The sequence below is a fragment of the Oncorhynchus keta genome, chromosome 21, assembly GCF_023373465.1.
Source record: "Oncorhynchus keta strain PuntledgeMale-10-30-2019 chromosome 21, Oket_V2, whole genome shotgun sequence".
NCBI lineage: Eukaryota > Metazoa > Chordata > Actinopteri > Salmoniformes > Salmonidae > Oncorhynchus > Oncorhynchus keta.
This window is the reverse complement of record NC_068441.1, coordinates 47,611,108-47,633,563: the sequence shown is the minus strand read 5'-3', so window position 1 is coordinate 47,633,563 and position 22,456 is coordinate 47,611,108. Positions and strand designations below refer to the sequence as shown.

The 22,456-nt window shown below is 44.1% G+C and overlaps 1 protein-coding gene across 3 annotated transcripts in view; it reads right to left on the bottom strand.

The window, feature by feature from the left end:
* Positions 1-22,014: 22,014 nt before the first annotated feature.
* The window catches only part of LOC118400628 (glutaminase kidney isoform, mitochondrial-like), a 31,822-nt gene continuing 31,380 nt past the window's right edge, over positions 22,015-22,456 (bottom strand). For all 3 annotated transcript variants that reach the window (XM_052474062.1, XM_052474061.1, XM_052474063.1), the window contains one exon: positions 22,015-22,384. In XM_052474062.1, the coding sequence (XP_052330022.1) occupies positions 22,222-22,384 (163 nt within the window). In that variant the 3' untranslated portion in view covers positions 22,015-22,221. The remainder of the gene's footprint in view (positions 22,385-22,456) is intronic.

The window sequence follows — 22,456 nt, the reverse complement described above, 5'->3', positions numbered from 1 at the left end:
AGTCAGAGCTAATATCACTGATTTGTTGTCTTTTAGCCCAACCCAGTGAGGGGTTATAATATGGGTCAGCACACCAATACATGTATGTACTACCACGCAGGTTTGGGGTCAATTCCATTTCAATTCCCATCAATTCAAGAAGTACAATGAACTTATAATTACAATTGCAAGTGTCTAGTAGCTACAAGTTGTACTTAAAAAAAAAAACAAAAAAAAAAAAAACAATTGCAAGTGTCTTCCATTTTTTTCAATTAGGACAATGTGGAATTGGTTTACTTTCTAAATGGATTGGAATTGAAATAGAATTGACCCCAACCCTGCTGCCAATGGAAATCGACTCCAAACTGCACTTAAACATGAAACTTAGTGGATGACCCCTTCTTTCTGATTGGTAAAATAGGGTGTAATGGAATTGCTGCAGATATTAATGACGTAACATAAGCAAAATATATGTTTTTTATTAAGAGACCGCACACTGCGACCTATGCTCTCATGTAGTTTAACGACACGGTTTCAACCCATAGGAGACCAAGTGAAGCCCTAAGGTTCGAAACATTGTCAAACTATAGAGAAGCATTGTAAAGCAGTGTTGCTTTTTTTGTTGTGGAAAATGTTCTATGATCTCCCACACCTGCTTAAAAACAGTAATAATGTCCAATAATGACAAACCAGAAGGAAATGCTCCTGGAAGTAATACAGGTGGGTCAGCTAACTTCACACAGGAACGTGAGGTGAGTTTAAGGCCTAGACCTTGGACAGATGTTCCCTGGTGTTGTACAAACATCTACATCACAGTCGGTCCAGACCAGACAGGAATCCCTGGTTGGATGATTCCATGGTGGATGATTCCATCCTTGCTAATTCTTTCAAGATTCCAGGAATCTTCCAACTGGGATTTCTGGGAAACTATGGTATTTTGGAAAAGTTACAGGAATTTTGCAACCCTAGAAAGGTCAGGTGGGGGGGTCCTTCCAAGTTCTGAGGGTATAACACATATCTCTCTGTCTCTCTCTCTCTCTCTCTCTCTCTCTCTCTCTCTCTCGGTGCATGCTGGGTGTTTTTGGAGTTTGAGTGTTTGGTGTGGAAAGCTCTATCCTAACTAACTTTCTTGATTCTATTCTTTTCTTTACATGTTATTTTCTATGGAGGGTTAATGCAATATTTGTTTTTAGCGGTATCCAAAGTTTCTTTTTTCAAAGTTAGGGTGGAAGAGGACAGAGTAACCTTCCGGGGGGTTGCAAGGTCTAGTGTGCGCAATGGCTTCTCAGCCTAGCGCGCAGGAGACGCTGTCGATACAGCATGGATTCAGGTGTGTTCCTGAGAACGGAGTTAAGGTGGAGGAGGTTCTGCTCCCGGTCGGTGAACAGGTAGGAGCTGAGTTTATACATTCTGCTTCTAGAATGAACAAAGCTGTGGTTGTGTTCATGAAAAGGGCTAATTTGGTCGGTAGGCTAATTGCTAGCGGAATAGTTGTAAGGGATGTGTTGGTGTCAATTTCACCTCTCTCTACCCCTTCAACAAGAGTTGTAGTGGCAAATTTGCCTCCGTTTATTACGGATGATCAAATTAGGAAAGAGCTGAGTCGTTTTGGTAAGTTTGCTAGCGGTTTCTGTGTACTGTCAGCAGGTTTTCAGGCAGATGCCGTTAAGCACGTTGTTTCATTCAGGAGGCAAGTGTTTATGTTTCTGAACAATAATGAGCAACAGCTAAATGTGCATTTTAAAGTGAGGCATGGGGAGGGGCTCTATGCAGGTTTTGCCAGCACAGATAGTCTACGGTGTTTTGAATGTGGGGATTTGGGGCACAAGAGCTTTGCGTGCCCACATAAAGGCCATAGACAAGGGGAGGGTACGAGTGCAAGGGGGGGAAATTGAGGTCAAAATGCAGGGGGTAAGGAGATGCAGACAGCAGAGGCTGGGTCTAGTCAGGCTAGAGATGGTGGAGAAGCAGAGGCTGGGTCTAGTGCTCATGCTATGGAGGGTGTTGTAGCTGAGGCTGGCCCTAGTCATGCTATGGAGGGTGGTGCAGATGATACTGCGTCTAGTCAGGTTATTCTAGTGGATGAGGAGAGTATAGTGGGGAAGTGTAAGAGATTAGGGGGGGAGGAGGGGGGTGTCAAGAGGAAAAATAAAAAGGGTGTGGACAAAGGCACCATGGAAATGTTGCCTGTTGCTGTGGGTGAGGCCCTAACCAGAGAGAAAGGGCAGGTGGTCAGGGTGGGAGATAGAGAAGAGGAGGAAAGTGAGTCTGAGGAAGAGGATGAGGAGGTATTTTTTCAGACTCCTCTTCAATTGGCCCGGAGCTGACAGCCAGTCAACCAGAGGGGTCTAAGTACACGTTGAGAGAACTGACAAGGTTCCTGAATGAGACTAAGGGAAAAAAGTTAATCTTGAGGCTTTTTTTCCTGATCCTAGAAAGTTTGTAAGATCAGTACAACATGCTATGAGAAATGAGGGCATGGTGTCCTCTCACCCAAGAAACGGTTTAGGTTGAGGAAGTGGGTCACAACAGTGCGTAAAGGTTTACCTTCAGACACTGTTTAAATGTTTAATTTCTTACTGACACTGGGGCTTTTTGAGCTTTGCTATTGGTCTATTTCTCTGCTGGCTTTTCTCCCACTTCTTATGGAGACTCTTCGGGTAGGCTCTCTCAATATAAATGGCGCCAGAGATGCGGGAAAGAGGAGTGTGTTGAGTGAATATGTGAAACAAAAAAAAGTACAGGTGTTGTTTCTGCAGGAGACGCATAGTGATGTGGTGAATGAAGTTGATTGGGGGCTCTGGTGGAAAGGGGCAAGTGTGTTGAGCCATGGGACAAATCTTAGTGCAGGGGTGGCAGTCCTTTTTGCAGAAATTAACAACATGTGTTTTGTCTTTATAAATGTGTATGCGCCTAACACAGGGAGAGAAAGAGGGGTTCTATTTGGGAGTCTTAGACAGGAACTCTCACAAGTAGCGCCTGAGGAGACGCTGGTGATCGGAGGTGACTGGAACTGTACAATGGATTTTACAAAAGACAGAAATGGGGAAGAGCCTCATGCAGTGTCAGTGGGAGTGGTAAGGGACATCTTTAATCAGTTTGACCTAGTGGATGTTTGGAGAACTAAACATCCAAACACAAGACAGTATACGTGGGTGAAGGTTTTTGGGGCTAGGGTGAGTGCAGCTCGACTTGATCGTTTTTACATGTCCAGGAATCAGAGCAATAGGCTGCTGGGTGCTACCATTCTCCCAGTGGGGTTTTCGGATCACCACATAACCATGGCTCGGCTGTCTATTTCACCAGGGCCCCGGCAGGCATCTTATTGGAAGTTCAATGTAAAGCTCTTACAAGATGCCACTTTTTGCTCAGGTTTCCAGACTTTTTGGGAAAGATGGGGGCAGCGAAGAGAGGAGTATGAGTCTCTGAGTCAGTGGTGGGATGTGGGGAAAGTGCAAATTCGGCTTTTCTGTCAACAGTACACAGCTCTCTCATCCTCAGAGGCTAGGAGAGTATTGGGGGAACTAGAGCGGTGTATTAGTGAGATGGAGGTAGAGATGGTGGGACAAGGCAATGTAGGCCTCCAGGCTAACTTAGCCGAATTACGTGGGGACCTGGGCAGTTTTTTCCAGGTTAAAGCAAAGGGAGCACTTGTAAGAGCTAGGTTCTCCATGCTCAAGGAGATGGATGCTCCCAGCTCCTTCTTCTTTGGTTTGGAAAGACAGAGCAGTGAAGCCAAGGGTATGCATTGTCTACGGCTGTCTGATGGGCGGGTGACCTCTGTGGTGGGGGAGATGCGGGAGCGGACTGTGGAGTTTTATACTGAATTGTATAGGGCAGAAATGTGTGATCCTATGTGTGCTCAGGTCTTGTTCGCAGGACTCCCTAAGCTCTCTCGGGCACAGAGGGATGAAATGGACATTCCTCTGTTGTCACATGAACTGGCAGAGGCAGTAACCCAGATGTCCCCCGGTCGTGCACCCGGGGTTGATGGACTTCCAGTGGAATTTTACAAAAAATTCTGGGAACAATTGGACAGGATTTCTTTTGCGTGTTGCGAGAATGCGTCGGGGTAGGAGAGTTGCCGATGAGCTGCCGTCGATCGGCTCTGACTCTCCTGCCCAAAAAAGGGGACTTGTGTGAACTTAAGAACTGGAGGCCTGTGGCATTACTCTGTGCGGACTACAAGATTTTTGCCAAGGTCCTCTCTAACAGACTGAAGTCCCATCTGGACTCTATAATACACAAGGACCAGACATATTGTGTACCGGGACGCTCAATCACGGACAACTTGTTCTTGATTAGGGACATGTTGGACTTGTTGAGAGGTTCTAATGTGAACTTTGGACTGGTCTCTTTAGATCAAGAGAAGGCTTTTGATAGAGTGGATCATGAGTATCTGTTTAATGTGATGTCTGTGTTTGGGTTTGGGTTTGGGAAGAGTTTTGTGACCTGTGTGAAGCTGTTGTATGCTGGGGCATCATGTATGGTTAAGGTGGGAGGGGGGCTCAGTAGGCCAGTCTGGGTGAGAAGGGGCATTAGACAAGGATGCCCTCTATCTGGGCAGCCGTACACACTAGCCATTGAGCCTTTTTTAGGACTGCTACGCAGGAGACTGCGGGGAGTGTGCTGGACAGGCATGGATGTGGTGACAGGAATTGCAGTCTCAGCATATGCAGATGATGTTTCTGTGATGGTCAGGGATGGGCAAGATATGCAGGAACTAGAGACCAGTCTGAAGGTGTACGAGGGAGCTTCATCAGCTAAGGTAAACTGGGGAAAGAGCAAAGCTCTGTTATGTGGGGCATGGGGGATAGGGCTCCTCCCTGCTTCCAGGGGGTTTGCAGTGGGGTTGTGTAGGGCTTAAAGTGTTGGGGGTGTACCTGGGCTCGGAGAGGTGGGTCAGCAAGAACTGGGAGGGGCTGACACAGGCAGTGGTGTCAAGACTGGCCAGGTGGAGGTGGCTCCTGTCCCAAGTGTCATATAGAGGGAGGGTGCTGATAATCAACAACCTGGTGGCATCTTCCTTGTGGCATAAACTGGCTGTCCTCAACCCCCCCGCCGGTCTGCTTGCAGACCTGCAACGCAAGCTGGTGGATTTTTTTTGGTCGGGACATCACTGGCTGAAGGCAGCAGTTTTGTACATGACCGTCCACGAAGGAGGACAGGGCCTGGTGGAACTGGAGAGCAGGATGGCTGCTTTCCGACTAAAGGCGGTGCAGAGACTGCTGTACCACACTGATGTTGGCTGGAGGGAACCAGCATGCGCGCTGCTGAGGAGAGCTGGCGGATTAGGGTTGGACCGGCAGCTGTTCCTCGTGAAGCTGGAGAGGCTGAGTACAGCAGGTCTCTCAGAGTTTTACTCTGCGGTGCTGAGGGCCTGGCAGCTGCTAAGGCCCACACGAGAAGGGGGTGTGGAGCCTGGGCAGTGGGTGTGGGAGGAGCCCATCTTCCACAACCCAGCCATCCCTTTGAGATCGGTTCAGTCGGCCACCCTGCAGAGGCAACTGATGGAAGGGGGTTTACAAAGGCTGGGTGACCTGAGACTGCTGGGAGAGGAGGGGTGGAAAACCCCGGAGGTCTTGGCGCAACAAACAGGAATAACGTCACTTAGGCTGCTGGAGAGATTCCTGGAGGAGGTCCAGGAGGCACTGTCGGAGCCGGTAAGGGGGTGTTTGAGAGGCCAAAGGGAGAGGGGCCACCAATGTTCCCGCCACTGCAGGTGACGGCAGAGACTGGAGACTGGCAAGGGGGTCTGGAGGACTTGTTAGATTTTAACACTCCGAGCCTGGGGGAGTTTGAGGGGGTGGGAGGTAAAGCCCTCTACAACCTCTGCGTTAAGGTGAGGAGCATCAGAAGCCTAACAGGAGTGAAGGCACATCAGTGGCAGGGGGTATGTGGGGCTGAGAGTATGGTGGGTTTTAGATGGAGGGCGCTCTACAAACCCCCAGTACCAAAGAGGTCAGGGGACCTCCAGTGGAGGGTTCTTCATGGAGCCCTGGCCACTAACAGCTGGTTGGCACGGGTTGATCCGGGAATTGGGCAGGGGTGTCCTTTCTGTCAAATGAAAGAAACTGTAATTCATGTGTTTTCTGTGTGCACCAGGTTAATGCCATTAATGTCTCTGTTGGAATGTCTGTGTGACAGGTTGGGGGTGGTTTTTGCTGTTGGGATGTTTATAATGGGATACAGGTATTCGAGTAAGGAGAAAGAAAAATGTGTTTTGTTGAATTTTCTGTTTGCTCAGGCAAAGTTAGCTATTTGGCTAACAAGGAGGAACAGGGTCAAAGGTGGGGGGATAACAGACCCTTTACTACTGTTTAATGGGATGGTCTCTGCGCGCCTTAGGGTTGAGTTTGAGTTCTATAAAATGATCAAATGTGTGGAGATGTTTGAGGAGATATGGTGTGTTGGGGGGGCTGTCTGTATTGCTGGGGAAGATGTTTTGGATATACGGTTGTAGGAGATGGTTTTTGTGTATTTTTATTTTTTTTAAATTTATTTTAGGAGTGGGGGGTGAGTTTTAAATGAATTAAGAATGTTTCAATAAAGCAAGACCAAAAGTCAAAGTCTCTCTCTCTCTTCTCTCTCTCTCTCTCTCTCTCTCTCTCTCTTCTTTCTCTTCTCTCTCTCTCTCTCTCTCTCTCTCTCTCTCCTCTAAGCTTATGGATGTTTTATGTTAAAAACATCCTAAAGATTGATTCCATACATCGATTGATTCCATACATCGTTTGACTTGTTTCTATGACCTGAGAAAAAGCACTTGCACACAGACCATGATGTCAGGTTGGCTTATTGGCTGAGCTGGCCAATCGGCGGTCTACTCGCATGAATAGCTTTAATGAGCGGTAAACATTAGCCTTCTTCTAGTGTCTCGTAGCCTAGTGGAACCAGCCTGATTGCTGCATTCACCATTCTGTGTACAGATTGGTGAATGTAGCGATCAGGCTGGTTCCATTGGGCTAAGTATCAGGAATCAAGGTAAGACCCAGATGCAGACACGTCAAATTGACAATGGTTTAATATTCCAACAGGGGGAGGCAATAGACAGGTCAAGGCAGGCAGAGGTCAACAATTCAGAGGTGGGGCAAAGGTACAGGTCGGCAGGCAGGCTCAGGGGCAGGCAGAGTGGTCAGGCAGGCAGGCTCAGAGTCAGGACAGGCAAGGGTCAAAACCAGGAGGGCGAGAAAAAGGTGAGACTGGAAAAAGCAGGAGTTGAGAACAAAAACGCTGGTTAACTTGACAAACAAGGCGAACTGACAACGGACAAACAGAGAACACAGGTATAAATACACAGGGGATAATGGGGAAGATGGGCGACACCTGGAGGGGGGTGGAGACAATTACAAGGACAGGTGAAACAGATCAGGGTGTGACGCTAAGTCAGATAGACAGACAGACAGACTCCTGCTGTTCCACCAAGCTGTCACTTGAAGAGGGTGTCACGCACCCCAATAAATCTGAGGCGGTACAGTATGTGAGGATGGCTGGGGGATGGTCCAGAGGGGGGCTATCTCCCCCATCCTGAAGTTGGAGAATTTAACATTTTTCAAACACCTGAAGCAGTTTTTCCTGCAATCTAAAGCCACAATCATTATGCTTAATTCTATGTAAATCAAATATAGATGTTTATTTTTCTGCATATCTAAGCATAGAGCTGTCTGTACCCTCCTGAATGGCGGTTAGTATTTTAAAGTCTGCCTACATCAGCTGGATGAATGGAGTAAGTTTGTCTAGGGACAGGAATTCCTTTTTGACATAGAGATGAATATGGGCAATTCCTATCACTTGACCTATTGAATGATGTAGATTTGTAATAGTGTGGGGCCTAGATTAGAACACTCCCTTTAGTGATAAGCAAATACAGAGACAGTATGTAAGCTTTGGGTTCTTGATGTTCAATTGAATGTCCCATTTTTATACATTTTTACAGGCAAAATATCTGAGTCCCAGTTCTAATTGATTACCTTTCCTCTGCAGATCATGGGTGGAAAAGGAGCATGACCTTCGAGCAGACAGACAGTACCCAAGGGACTGTTCCGGAATCACCACCAACCCTGCTCAACCTCATCCACATGATGAGGAAACCCAGCCTAAAACCCCAAACAGCAAGCAATGCAGGTGTAGAAGCACGGTGGCTATGAAAAACTCCCTAGAAAGGCCAGAACCTAGGAAGAAACCTAGAGAGGAACCAGGCTATGAGGGGTGGCCAGTCCTCTTCTGGCTGTGCCGGGTGGAGATTATAACAGAACATGGCCAACATGTTCAAATGTTCATTGATGACCAGCAGGGTGAAATAATAATAATCACAGTGGTTGTTGAGGGTGCAACAGGTCAGCACCTCAGGAGTAAATGTCAGTTGGCTTTTCATAGCTGATCATTGAGAGTTTCTCTACCGCTCCTGCTGTCTCTAGAGAGTTGAAAACAGCAGGTCTGGGACAGGTAGCACGTCCAGTGAACAGGTCAGGGTTCCATAGCCGTAGGCAGAACAGTTGAAACTGGAGCAGCAGCACGACCAGGTGTCCTGGGGCATGGTCCTAGGGCTCAGGTCCTCAGAGAGAGAGAAAGAAAGAAAGAATTAGAGAGAGCATACTTAAATTCACACAGGACACCGGGTAAGACAGGAGAAATACTCCAGATATAACAGACTGACCCTAGCCCCCCGACACATAAACTACTGCAGCATAAATACTGGAGGCTGAGACAGGAGGGGTCAGGAGACACTGTGGCCCCATCCGATGATACCCCCAGATTGGTCCAAACAGGCAGGATATAACCCACTTTGCCAAAGCACAGCCCCCACACCACTAGAGGGATATCTTCAACCACCAACTTACCATCCTGAGACAAGGCCGAGTATAGCCCACAAAGATCTCCGCCACGGCACAAACAAGGGGGGCGCCACCCAGACAGGAAGACAGGAAGACCACGTTAGTGACTCAACCCACTCAAGTGACGCATATATGGCCAATATACCACGGCTAAGGGCTCTATACAGGCAAAGAACAGCCCTTAGCCATGGTATATTGGCCAAATACCACACCCCCTCGGACAATAATTAAACATACTACGAGATGTAAAATCAGGCTCAATGCAGATTCTGCTTTGAAAGTGCATTTTAGTCCAGGAATAGGCTTGATGTTTATAAAATAATTAAGCGATAACGTGTGAGGGCATTTTCTGTTAAACCTTACTAATTATTTTGTACTAAAATATCCGTCTTAAAGCCTAGGCATTGGGCTTGAGTTTGTCAAAGAAACTAACTCATAAGTTAGAAAAGTATCCGTGCACATGAACCTTTTTGGGATAGGGGGCAGCATTTTCACTTTTGGATGAATAGCATGCCCAGAGTGAACTGCCTCCTACTCTGTCCCAGATGATAATATATGCATACTATTATTAGTATTGGATAGAAAAAACTCTGACGTTTCTAAAACTGTTTGAATGATGTCTGTGAGTATAACAGAACTCATATGTCAGGCGAAAACCTGATGTCAAACTTGATGTCAACCGTCTTTAGAAACTGGTTTGAGGAGTCTACTATAGAGGGGCTCATGAGACCTGTTTGAGTCAGTGGTCTGACAGCGTGTCTCAGGCTCGTGACGCACGCTCCCAACAGTGTTAGTTTCAGTGCTTTTCTTCAGACATAGGAATTCTCCGGTTGGAAGCTTATAGATGTTTTATGTTAAAAACATCCTAAAGATTGATTCCATACATCGTTTGATTCCATACATCGATTGATTCCATACATCGTTTGACTTGTTTCTATGACCTGTAACAGAACTTTTTGAGTTTTTGTCTGGATGAAGTGCTAACAACAAGTGGCTATTTGGACATAAATTATGGACTTTATGGAAATGTATGGAACAAATCAGTCATTTATTGTCATACTTGGATTCCTGGGAGTGCCTTCTGATGAAAATCATCAAAGGTAAGTAAATATTTATAGTGTTATTTCTAACTTCTGTTGACTCCAAAATGGCAGATATTTCTCTGGCTGGATTGGGCTTTGAGCGCCGTTCTCAGATTATGCTTTTTCCGCAAAGTTCATTTGAAATCTGACACATCGGTTGCATTAAGGAGAAGTCTATCTTTAATTCTGTGAATAACAGTTATATCTTTTATCAATGTTTATTATGAGAATTTCTGCAAAATCACCGGATGTTTTGGAATCTAAACATTACTGCACGTAACGCGCCAATGTAAACTGAGATTTTTGTATATATATATATGCACTTTATCGAACAAAACATACATGTATTGTGTAACATGATGTCCTATGAGTGTCATCTGATGAAGATCATCAAAGGTTAGTGATGAATTTTTATCTATATTTCTGCTTTTTGTGACTCCTATCTTTGGCTGGAAAAATGGCTGTATGTTTTTTTTTACTTGGCTATGACCTAACATGTTGTGCTTTCGCTGTAAAGCATTTTTGAAATTGGACACGATGGGTAGATTATCAAGATGCTTATCTTTCATTTGCTGTATTGGACTTGTTAATGTGTGAAAGTTACATATTTCTAAAAAATATTTTTGAATTTCGCACGCTACCTTCTCAGTGGAATGTTGTCGATGGCTTGCGCTAGTGGAACGCTAGAGAGGTTAATAGAGGCCTTTTCTAACTGTTCTGTGTGTGTAGAAAGACCCCATGATGTCTGTGAGCTCAGCCAAGTCCTGACAGAAACTGACTGGTTCATCTTAAGTTAACTGGAGACAGAGTAAAGGTTATATCCTTTACATACCAATAATAAAGCTATTGTTCTGTTTGGAGCCTGTTTCTGGGCCAAATATTCATGTTTTGTGTGTGTGTGTGACCAGTATGACCATACATCATCTGGGCTGACAGTCAAAGGCTTGCCCGACTTGGGGGAACCGTTGAGCTACTGTTAGAGGAAGTATGTCTGGAGTGACTTCCTGTCATTCTGGCCCCTATTGTCCTCACTCAGTTTGCGACAGACTGTTACACGGAGTGAAACCTGGGGAACCCAAGAGCAGACTCAGATGAGGAGACTGGGATGAAGTAACCAATGTATTTATTGAAACAGAGGGGGGATATGGAGTGCAGGCCAGGGGAAGCTTGGGCAGGTTGCTGGAAACCAGCTGAGGCTGGAGCTAGAGGGTTTGAGACGGGGTAAGCAGGTCCGGGCAGAACTGTAGCGGAGAGGAAAACGGCGTCAAGCAAGGAAAACCGGCATAACAGGATCTGAATAGTAACAAACAGCTAGAAACGTAGACTGACTGAGCAAAGATTATAATCTGGCAGCGTGGAAGTGGCAGGGCTGAGTATTTGTAGAGGTCTTGATTATGGAACAGGTTGCAGCTGGTGGGGATCTGCTCTGACTCCAGCACACTTGTCTCCACCCACACAACCACACAGAGAGAGAGACGGAGAAAGTCCCGGGGGAGTGGCGGCAGGTCAAAGAGACACAGGATGAGCAGTAGAGGGGGCGTTGCAGGAGCAGATGTGACACAGGCTGAGGCAACCTTTTCACCCAGTTGTCTACCCTCACACACACACACATAGATAGGGTCACGTGTTTTGCAGATGCTTGCATGGGGTAGCTTGACTATATAAGGCTTTGGGTATTCTTTGTACAGGAGGCTCTCACTCCATTTCATGGGCCAGCCTCCTGATTATAATACATTTTTAATACCAAGGATTGGAAAGCTGCCGCAGTCATCCCCCTCTTCAAAGGAGGAGACACCCTGGACCCAAACTGCTATAGACCTATATCCATCCTGCCCTGCCTATCTAAGGTCTTCGAAAGCCAAGTCAACAAACAGGTCACTGACCATCTCGAATCCCACCGTACCTTCTCCGCTGTGCAATCTGGTTTCCGAGCCGGTCACGGGTGCACCTCAGCCACACTCAAGGTACTAAATGATATCATAACCGCCATCGATAAAAGACAGTACTGTGCAGCCGTCTTCATCGACCTCGCCAAGGCTTTCGACTCTGTCAATCACCAAATTCTTATCGGCAGACTCAACAGCCTCGGTTTTTCGGATGACTGCCTTGCCTGGTTCACCAATTACTTTGCAGACAGAGTTCAGTGTGTCAAATCAGAGGGCATGCTGTCCGGTCCTCTGGCAGTCTCTATGGGGGTGCCACAGGGTTCATCTTTCTCTGTATATATCAATGATGTTGCTCTTGCTGCGGGCGATTCCCTGATCCACCTCTACGCAGACGACACCATTCTATATACTTTCGGCCCGTCATTGGACACTGTGCTATCAAACCTCCAAACGAGCTTCAATGCCATACAGCACTCCTTCCGTGGCCTCCAACTGCTCTTAAACGCGAGTAAAACCAAATGCATGCTTTTCAACCGATCGCTGCCTGCACCCGCATGCCCGACTAGCATCACCACCCTGGATGGTTCCAACCTTGAATATGTGGACATCTATAAGTACCTAGGTGTCTGGCTAGACTGCAAACTCTCCTTCCAGACTCACATCAAACATCTCCAATCAAAATCAAATCCAGAGTCGGCTTTCTATTCCGCAACAAAGCCTCCTTCACTCACGCTGCCAAGCTTACCCTAGTAAAACTGACTATCCTACCGATCCTCGACTTCGGCGATGTCATCTACAAAATGGCTTCCAACACTCTACTCAGCAAACTGGATGCAGTCTATCACAGTGCCATCCGTTTTGTCACTAAAGCACCTTATACCACCCACCACTGCGACTTGTATGCTCTAGTCGGCTGGCCCTCACTACATATTCGTCGCCAGACCCACTGGCTCCAGGTCATCTACAAGTCCATGCTAGGTAAAGCTCCGCCTTATCTCAGTTCACTGGTCACGATGGCAACACCCATCCGTAGCACGCGCTCCAGCAGGTGTATCTCACTGATCATCCCTAAAGCCAACACCTCATTTGGCCGCCTTTCGTTCCAGTACTCTGCTGCCTGTGACTGGAACGAATTGCAAAAATCGCTGAAGTTGGAGACTTTATCTCCTCACCAACTTCAAACATCAGCTATCCGAGCAGCTAACCGATCGCTGCAGCTGTACATAGTCTATAGGTAAATAGCTCACCCTTTTTCACCTACCTCATTCCCATACTGTTTTTATACTGTTTTTATTTATTTACTTTTCTGCTCTTTGCACACCAATATCTCTACCTGTACATGCCCATCTGATCATTTATCACTCCAGTGTTAATCTGCAAAATTGTATTATTCGCCTACCTCCTCATGCCTTTTGCACACATTGTATATAGACTGCCCATTTTTTTTTCTACTGTGTTATTGACTTGCTTTGCCTCTCCTCATTATTAGTTAAAGGTAGAATTTCCACCATGCCTGAGGGGTGTGTGGTATATTTAAGGCTAGGGCTGATTTCAAGGTTTTACTGCTAACCTACAAAGCATGACATGGTCTTGCTCCTACCTATCTTTCCGATTTGGTCCTGCTATACATACAGTACCTACTCGTACGCTACGGTCACAAGACGCAGGCCTCCTAACTGTCCCTAGAATTTCTAAGCAAACAGCTGGAGGCAGGGCTTTCTCCTATAGAGCTAAATTTTTATGGAATGGTCTGCCTACCCATGTGAGAGACGCAGACTCGGTCTCAACCTTGAGTCTTTATTGAAGACTCATCTCTTCAGTAGGTCCTATGATTGAGTGTAGTCTGGCCCAGGAGTGTGAATATGAACGGAAATGCACTGGAGCAAGGAACCGCCCTTGCTGTGTCTGCCTGGCTGGTTCCCCTCTCTCCACTGGTATTCTCTGCCTGTCTGGGTTGGCGTCCCCCCCTTGGGTTGTGCCGTTGCGGAGATCTTTGTGGGTTATACTCGGCCCTGTCTCAGGATTGGTGGTTGAAGATATCCCTCTAGTGGTGTGGGGGCTGTGCCTTGGTAAAGTGGGTGTGGTTATATCCTGCCTGTTTGGCCTTGTCTGGGGGTATCGTCGGATGGGGCCACAGTGTCTCCTGACCCCTCCTGTCTCAGCCTCCAGTATTTATGCTGCAGTAGTTTATGTGTCGGGGGGCTCGGGTCAGTTTGTTATATGTGGAGTACTTCTCCTGTCCTATCCGGTGTCCTGTGTGAATTTCAGTATGCTCTCTCTAATTCTCTCCCTCTTTCTTTCTTTCTTTCTTTCTTTTTCTTTCTTTCTTTCTTTCTCTCGGAGGACCTGAGTCTTAGGACCATGCCTCAGGACTACCTGGCATGATGACTCCTTGCTGTCCCCAGTCCACCTGGTCGTGCTGCTGCTCCAGTTTCAACTGTTCTGCCTGCGGCTATGGAACCCTGACCTGTTCACCGGACGTGCTACCTTTGTCCCGGACCTGCTGTTTTCAACTCTCTAGAGACAGCAGGAGCGGTAGAGATACTCTGAATGATCGGCTATGAAAAGCCAACTGACATTTACTCCTGAGGTGCTGACCTGTTGCACCCTCGACAACTACTATGATTATTATTATTTGACTCTGCTGGTCATCAATGAACATTTGAACATCTTGGCCATGTTCTGTTATAATCTCCACCAGGCACAGCCAGAAGAGGACTGGCCACCCCTCATAGCCTGGTTCCTCTCGGTTTCTTCCTAGGTTCTGGCCTTTCTAGGGAATTTTTCCTAGCCACTGTGCTTCTACACCTGCATGGCTTGCTGTTTGGGCTTTTAGGCTGGGTTTCTGTACAGCACTTTGAGATATCAGCTGATTTAAGAAGGGCTTTATAAATAAATTTGATTTACAAATATATTTTTAAACCACACCAGAAGGCCAGCATCCCAGAGTCACCTCTTCACTGTTGACGTTGATACTGGTGTTTTGCAGATATTATTTAATGAAGTTGCCAGTTAAGGATTTGTGAGGTGTCACTTTCTCAAACTAGACACTCTAATGTACTTGTGCTCTTGCTCAGTTGTGCACTGGGGCCTCCCACTCCTCTTTCTATTCTGGTTAGCGCCAGTTTGCGCTGTTCTGTGAAGGGAGCAGTACACAGCGTTGTACAATATCTTCAGTTTCTTTGCAATTTCTCGCATGGAATAGCCTTCATTTTTCAGAACAAGAATAGACTGATGAGTTTCAGAAGAAAGGTTTTTGTTTCTAGACATTTTGAGCCTGTAATCAAACCCACAAATGCTGATGCTCCAGATACTCAATTGGTCTAAAGAAGGCCAGTTTTAAACTTTCTCCAGGTCAGAAACAATAAAATTGTAAATAATGTAATGTGATCAAATTCTCAAGAGGGTAGGACATTTAAACGGTACTGTATCGTGTATCACTCACTCACTCACCACATTAGCGATGTCCTAGAGGCCTTACCTTTTGTCTGTTGTGTCTGTCTTGTGCTTGCAGAGGAGGAGCCCCAGCCCAGACACCTGGAAGATGGAGCTGAGGTGAGAGTCGTGGGTGGTGAAGTTGCCAGACCCAACTCCTGGCAGGTAATAACATGGGGATTGGAATGCTATTCATATTTTATTTTACATGAAGATAGTGGTAAATACCTACAAGACCCATTTCCCAAAAGGAATCAAATAAATAAATAAAATAATAAATAAATAAAATAAAAATGTGAGTCAGCATAGATGTGCATATCTGGAGGAGATTTTTGGAATCTAATACTGTTATTCCTTGTGGAGCTGCTGTGAATATCAGCCTTGTAATTTAGTTACTCATAGAACTACTGCAAATAATATGTCAACCACTTACAGTAAACAGTGAAGTAATTGTGTGTGAAGGAATGACGTCCTAGATGGCAGCTAAGTAAAGAAGGTCATGCTAAGGTACAGTTAGCTCTCTCTTGTTTTGTAATTAAGTAGCCCTGGCTTGTGTGAGCCAGTGAAGGCTCATAGGTGCAGGAACCTATCTCATGTTTCTGTAGAGTGAGGCAGCTTGATGTGCAAGTACAACCAATGGACAGGACGTTACCCACTGGGCACACCATGTCATTTCAACTTGGATAATATTTGGTTGAGCCGTTGATCAATGAGATTTCAACCTATCCACCCACTCAAAATTACAGCCAAAAGTTAGTTGTATTTACAATGTGTTATCCCCATGCTTTCAACCATCTAAAAGCACAACCAAATTCCAATGGAAAAACAACGTCATATTTATTTGTTTAGTTGTCACACAAATGTCTGTCACTGGGCTTTCAACCATTTAAAAGCACAGCAAGATTCAAATGGGAATACAATGTCAGATATTTTGTTTATTACTACAACAAATGAGTCACTGTGCTTCATCTAATAGCAGAACCAAATGACCTGGTTTGACATTGAGATTACTTAAGAAGTACATGGTGCAATTGATCAATGTAGTTTGAGATTCTGCACAGATTTTTTACAGCATTTGTGAAAATATGAACAGATCTAATAGTTAATAGGCTATTTATTGTATATATATATTTTTATATTGAATTGTGTTTGGTTGTCAACGCAACCAGATATCAACAATTGAAGGGGATGTATCTTCTGATTGGATAGTTCCATTTGAGCCACTGCCTTCGTCTGGCTTTAATTCCAGTTTGTCTACAAATTAATCATTGATATGTTGGATTCACACCTCCATCTCAACCAAAAAAAAGTTAAAGAATAAGACTAAATCAACTCAATCAATTGTATTTAGAAAGCCCTTTTTACATCAGCAGATGTCACAAAAAGTGCTTATAAAGACACCCAGCCTAAAACCCCAAACAGCAAGCAACGCAGATGTAGAAGCAACATTTTAAATGCACTTTAAATTAAGTTTGATTGGATTTAGTCCTATTCTTTCCCTTTGTTTAATGCTAACGTCCAGCTGGGTTCTCCTTCTCACTCCGGGGCCAGATCCTGCCCCAGGACGACCCCTGCAACATCACTGGATGGGGACGCACAGCTAGTGATCAAAGCAAATGTAACAGTAAGTGAACTGGTAAATAATGGACTTTTTGGCAGAGGTGTCCATTGAAACGGAGGGAGCATATGCCGCCCAGTGGTAACCGAGCAGTAGTTCATCTTCTGAATACCTACTGTATCTTACTGAATGCTTTCATTTTGACATCAGTAACTGCTCTTGTAATCGTAATCAAATGCATGAAATCCTCTAGCTCTTCAATGTTTTGGGTGTGTGGCTCTTACAATCGATGTTAATCATGTCCTTCCTAGCTGGAGGTAGCCTGTCCTCATGAAAGCGTAGACTGTACCTGGCCATGCTGGACTGGAGCACAAGACCTGCTCCCGTGGTAGCTGGTGGGGAGGTAAGGTCAAGACCACCATGGTCTGTGGTGGTGGGTCTCTCTCTGGGTGCCAGGTAAACAGTCTTCCCAACACAGCATTGCTGTAACACCTCTGTTGTGGAAAGTTTTCCCGGACACAGACATAGCTTAGTCCTGAATTTTAAAGCCATTTCAATGGAAATTCTCCATCGGGACCAGGCTTAATTTGTGTCTGAGAATCTGCCCCCTAGAGTTTAAAGAGGGAGAGCGACAAGATATCTATGCAATGTAGACTTGCATTACTCATCTCGTCTGTATATACTGTATTTTATATAATCTATTGCATCTTGCCTATGTCGCTCTGTCATTGCTCATCCATATATTTATATATACACTCCCGGGTAAAAGTTTTAGAACACCTACTCATTCAAGGGTTTGTCTTAATTTTTACTATTTTCTACATTGTAGAATAATAGTGAAGACATCAACACTATGAAATAACACATATGGAATCATGTAGTTATAATGGTTTGGGATGAGTCGGACTGCAGATTGAAGGAAAAGCAGCCAAACAAGTGCTCAGCATATGTGGGAGAAGCATTCCAGGTGAAGCTGGTTGAGAGAATGTCAATAGTGTGCAAAAATAAAAAATATATTTGGATTTGTTTACCACTTTTTTGTTTACTACATGTTACATACTACATGATTGTACTGCTTGCATCAGTTACTTGATGTGGAATTTGAGTTCCATGTAGTCATGGCTCTATGTCGTACTGTGTGCCTCCCTTCCGTTGTGAAGAGACCTCTGGTGGCATGTCTTGTGGGGTATGCATGGGTGTCCGAGCTGTGTGCAAGTATTTTAAGCCCGAGTCCCACCCATCTCTTTAAGGATTCACATGTGAGGTCATGTGCTAAACAACCAAAGATTTCAAGACTAAAGGCTGGTTTATACTACGTGTATCAACAGTTGTCACGGTGACATCATGAACATTCTATTGTCATCCGACATAAGTTAGCCCTAAATATTTACAAAACTTAAAGCATTGTATTTGAGACACCATTCACTAAACTCTAAACCTCAACTACATCTCATATTGAGGAGGTGACTAAACTGCTTGGAGTAATCCTGGATTGTAAACTGTCATGGTCAAAACACAGCAGTAGCGAAGATGGGGAGAAGTCTGTCCATAATAAAGCACTGATCTGCCTTAACAAGAAAAATTGCAGCTCTGAACAGGGAAGCACGGCTGGCCCTTAAATGTACACAGAGAGCTAACATTAATGATATGCATGTCAATCTCTCATGGCTCAAAGTGGAGGAGAGATTGACTTCAGCACTACGTTTTTGTAAGATGTGTTGACAAGCTGAATGTATCGAGCTGTCTGTTTTTTTAAGAGGGTGTGAACGATGCTGAATGGGTGCAGACAAAGAAGAGCTCTCCTAGTAGTTGTACCAAAAATATTCAAGGGCCATTTTCTCAAAAGTGAGATTACAAGTTTATCAACATTTAAAGCTGAATAACTTTCCCATTGTTCTTCAACTGTAGTGTATGATATACAATTTTCTAACACTGAGTCCCTCCTTTTATCCAATGTAAAAACACAATTTTAAACTTTTCTACATAAGACTGAATCGAGCCGGTTGGTCACATGTATATAATTCCTGTAAGAATATAGCACATGCCCTTTGAGTGTCTGTGTTCCAAGGGGAATTTCCATGTTTAAAGTGCCAACATTAGGTAAAAGTTTTTTTTCTTTAATTTTGTAACAGTTATTAGTGACATATTCTATATCATACCTTTCAAATCTCTTATTTCCCAACATGGGGACAATTGGGGGGACCCAATTGTTTGTTTTGGTAAATTTCAGCGTTTTTGGGGTCTGCTGCATCTCGGGCTCTGTAGTCACATTGTTTCTGACTCCTTAACTTTCTCCTTTCTTAACTTTCTAACAGTACTAAGTATGAGTTTGTAGGACTTATAGTTTTGAAAGCTAAATTTACTTTATGAGGGTAGTATACAATATAATGCATTGTTTAGAAAATGCCACCAGAGGGGGTCAGATCATCTCTTTCATAATTCAGACATGTAAATAATCATGACATAAAAATCCCACCAGTGAATTCAAGTGGTGAAAAACAAGTTAAAACATATCAGTGTTGCTGGAGAATATCTTCAACGAAAGAATCAGGCATTAGGAAATACACTTTCTTATTTACATGTAAGCAATACAGTATTTACACAAAGTCACATGTTTGCACATGTGTTCGATTTCACGTCAGAGGAATGCTGTACGTCACAGTTTTCCTCACATCTCAACGTTCCACATTGGTTAACTACATTTATTGGTACGTGTTACATCCACGCTCGTAGATCTCCAATAACGTACATAAAAGGATAAAGTTATATAAAGTAAGGCACAGACTTGTAGACATGTTCTCTTTAGAAATATGTAACTAAATATGAACAAACTCCAACTACGTCCCAATGTCCATTCTAGCACACTGTAAATGAACCCCTAAAAACGAGTGCCAGATCACAATGTCTGCTCAATATTTGCACTCTTGTTTTTTTTACAAGTGTGACTTATTTTGACAGCAGATTTATTTTTGACTTCTTTGATATAAGGTCAAAGGGTATATGGGAAACGGGAGAAATAGGAAAACGACTTTTTGTGAAGGAGGTTGTTCCAAATATACAACGTCAAACTTAGCACCTAACTGGAAAGAGAGCAAGGTATTTACAGTTTTTCAATATCGGTCTTACTTCAAATCTTTCTAATTATTTTGAACGTAATACTGAACGGATATTTGTGTTGTAAGTGATGTTCTAAAGTCTGTTAGCAATATGACTTTATAGCCTAGCTTCACTGTTTATGCTGGCTAATATATTAGTTCATCTTGCTCCACATTAGCAAGCAATTAGCACGTAATCAACTATTTGGGGTAGACATTCTCATGCACATTGATGCATTTGATGTATGAAGCACGCTAATGTAAAGTTGTGTAAAAGTGTATTGTTTGTGGACTGTATTGTAAGAGCATTATTGGTTTCTTTCTCCATCAGCTCTTACGGTGTGTTTATGGAAATGGTAGCGCATTAAACATTCATGAACTATCAGTTTGAGAGTTGACCATTCGTTCTGCTGCGGATGCTACACACACACACACACACCACTGAGAATGCATGCCCAATACATTTCTTCACTCCGAGTGATGGATATTGCAACAGAGCCCCAGGTACTCAAATGAGGCCAAACACATGACTGAAACAACAGACACCATGACATCTGAACTCCATCATTACTGGGTCTTAGAAGTATCCGTCTGTTGTGCCCTTGTAGCACAACCTCAGCTAATGTAGCAACAACGTGCTAATGTTCACCAATAAACAGCAAAGACAAAGATATTGGCAAGCTGTATTAGGGCATTTCATGATGCCCTTAAAAAATGTATAGTATAGGTCAGTTGTGTGCTGTGAAAGTGACGTATATAAATTAGCAAAAGGTCCCAGAACTGTCTGTGCTATCGTGTGAACTCTCCGTCATACCAAACTTGTTATTCCTTGATGCCACAAACAGACTGGTCCCCAGCAGCGTTCATTTTGGATCTAGTTTGTCTTTTGACTAAAATGGCTTTTAATCTTAGTCACATTTTAGTCATTTTAGTCCTTCTTAGTTTAAGATTATCAGTCTAAACTCTGGACAATGTATGTCTGGTTTTAGTCACTGTCATTTTAGTCAAATCATTTATATTTAGGCTACCCCTAACTTCCACCATGTGCATATTCTGTGAATCAATTGAAAAAGGGGAGAATCTGAGCTTTCCAACAATGCCAGAATTATGGCTGTACTCCTGATATTCAGTAAATAGCAGTAGTATTTCCAATCGGGTAAAAAGTAACTGCAACTTGCATTTGCGGAACGCGAGAGTAACAACACAGATGAATATCAACGCAAATGGCAAAATATAGCTTTGGATGTGATCAAAGCAAAAATGGCCAGTTTGAACATTGGTTCTTAACAGAATAGAGGTTAGCTACAATTTAGAAGTTCCCTGCCTGCGCATCAGTTCAAAAGAGAGACGATTGAAGTGACCGCCGGGAGCTGTGTATGCTGGAAAGGCGGGCAGGGCTATAATAAACTCAAGTAGCCTGCGCACATGAAAGACGTTCATTCTGTCAGAGAGACAGATTGCTTCAAAGGCATGCATGCTTCTGATTGGACAAAACAGATCAGAAGGAGCGTCATGTCAAATTGAATGACCATTAGTCTCAGGTGAACTTCTCATCTTGTTATATTTAGCGTCAACTAAAATGACGAACTATTTGTACGTTTTTTTTTCTCCTGGGCATCTCGTCTTCTTATAGTCATAGTTTTAGTCAGGAAAAATAAGTTGTTGCCGAATATTTTTCGTTATTGTTGACAAAATGAACTCTGCTCAGTTCATAATAGTTAGAATCAGTATATGTATCGGAATGCTGCCCAACAATTATTGTTACAAGTCTTATCTCTGACTGAATGAGAGGAGTAAATACTGCATATAAAATAGGGGACTCTGTCCCAATTATCTCTCCTTCCTCTCAAAGTGTGCACTTGTTAACTTCCCTTCACCAATATTAAAGGTTCACTGGTTTAAGAAACTAGCCCATGCCTCCATTAATTAAAGTAGTTTAGATTTGTGGGAAGTAGTGAACACTTCAGGAGAAAGCAGACATTATTGGGATGTACCCAGAGAAAGTCCTGATGGGAGGAATAACATTAGGGCAGCATCCCAAATAGCACCCTATTCACCACACACACACACACCTAACCAAAAGTAGTGCACTAAAGGTCTATAGGAAATAGAATGCCACTTGGGACACAAGCTTATTTGCAACAGAAATGAAAATTAATGTTTTTTTTATTGGACAACTTGAGGAAGTCTCTCCATGTTTCAATCTGAAGGTCCTGATGGTCCTGGGCCCATTTAAGGTGGGGTGTTGATCTAGAATCACTGTTCTCCCAGTCTATAATAATCTGTTGCATTCCGCAAAAATTGATCTTAGATCAGCACTCCTAATGGGAGACGCTTGACACATACGGCCCATGATCACACCATGCCTTCTACAGTCTCTAGTTTGGGGGCTATGGGTATGGTATCAGCCACTGGGAGTCTCTCCTGTTCCTGGCAGGCCACCTGGTACTCCTGTAGGACCTTCACCACGGCACCGTGGCCAAACTGCAGGGCATCATCCAGAGGAATGTTGCCCCACCTGGAGGGAGGTGGTAGAGATGAGAAAGAAGCTTGATGAAGCATGTCAGAAGTTATAAAAATAAAAATAAAC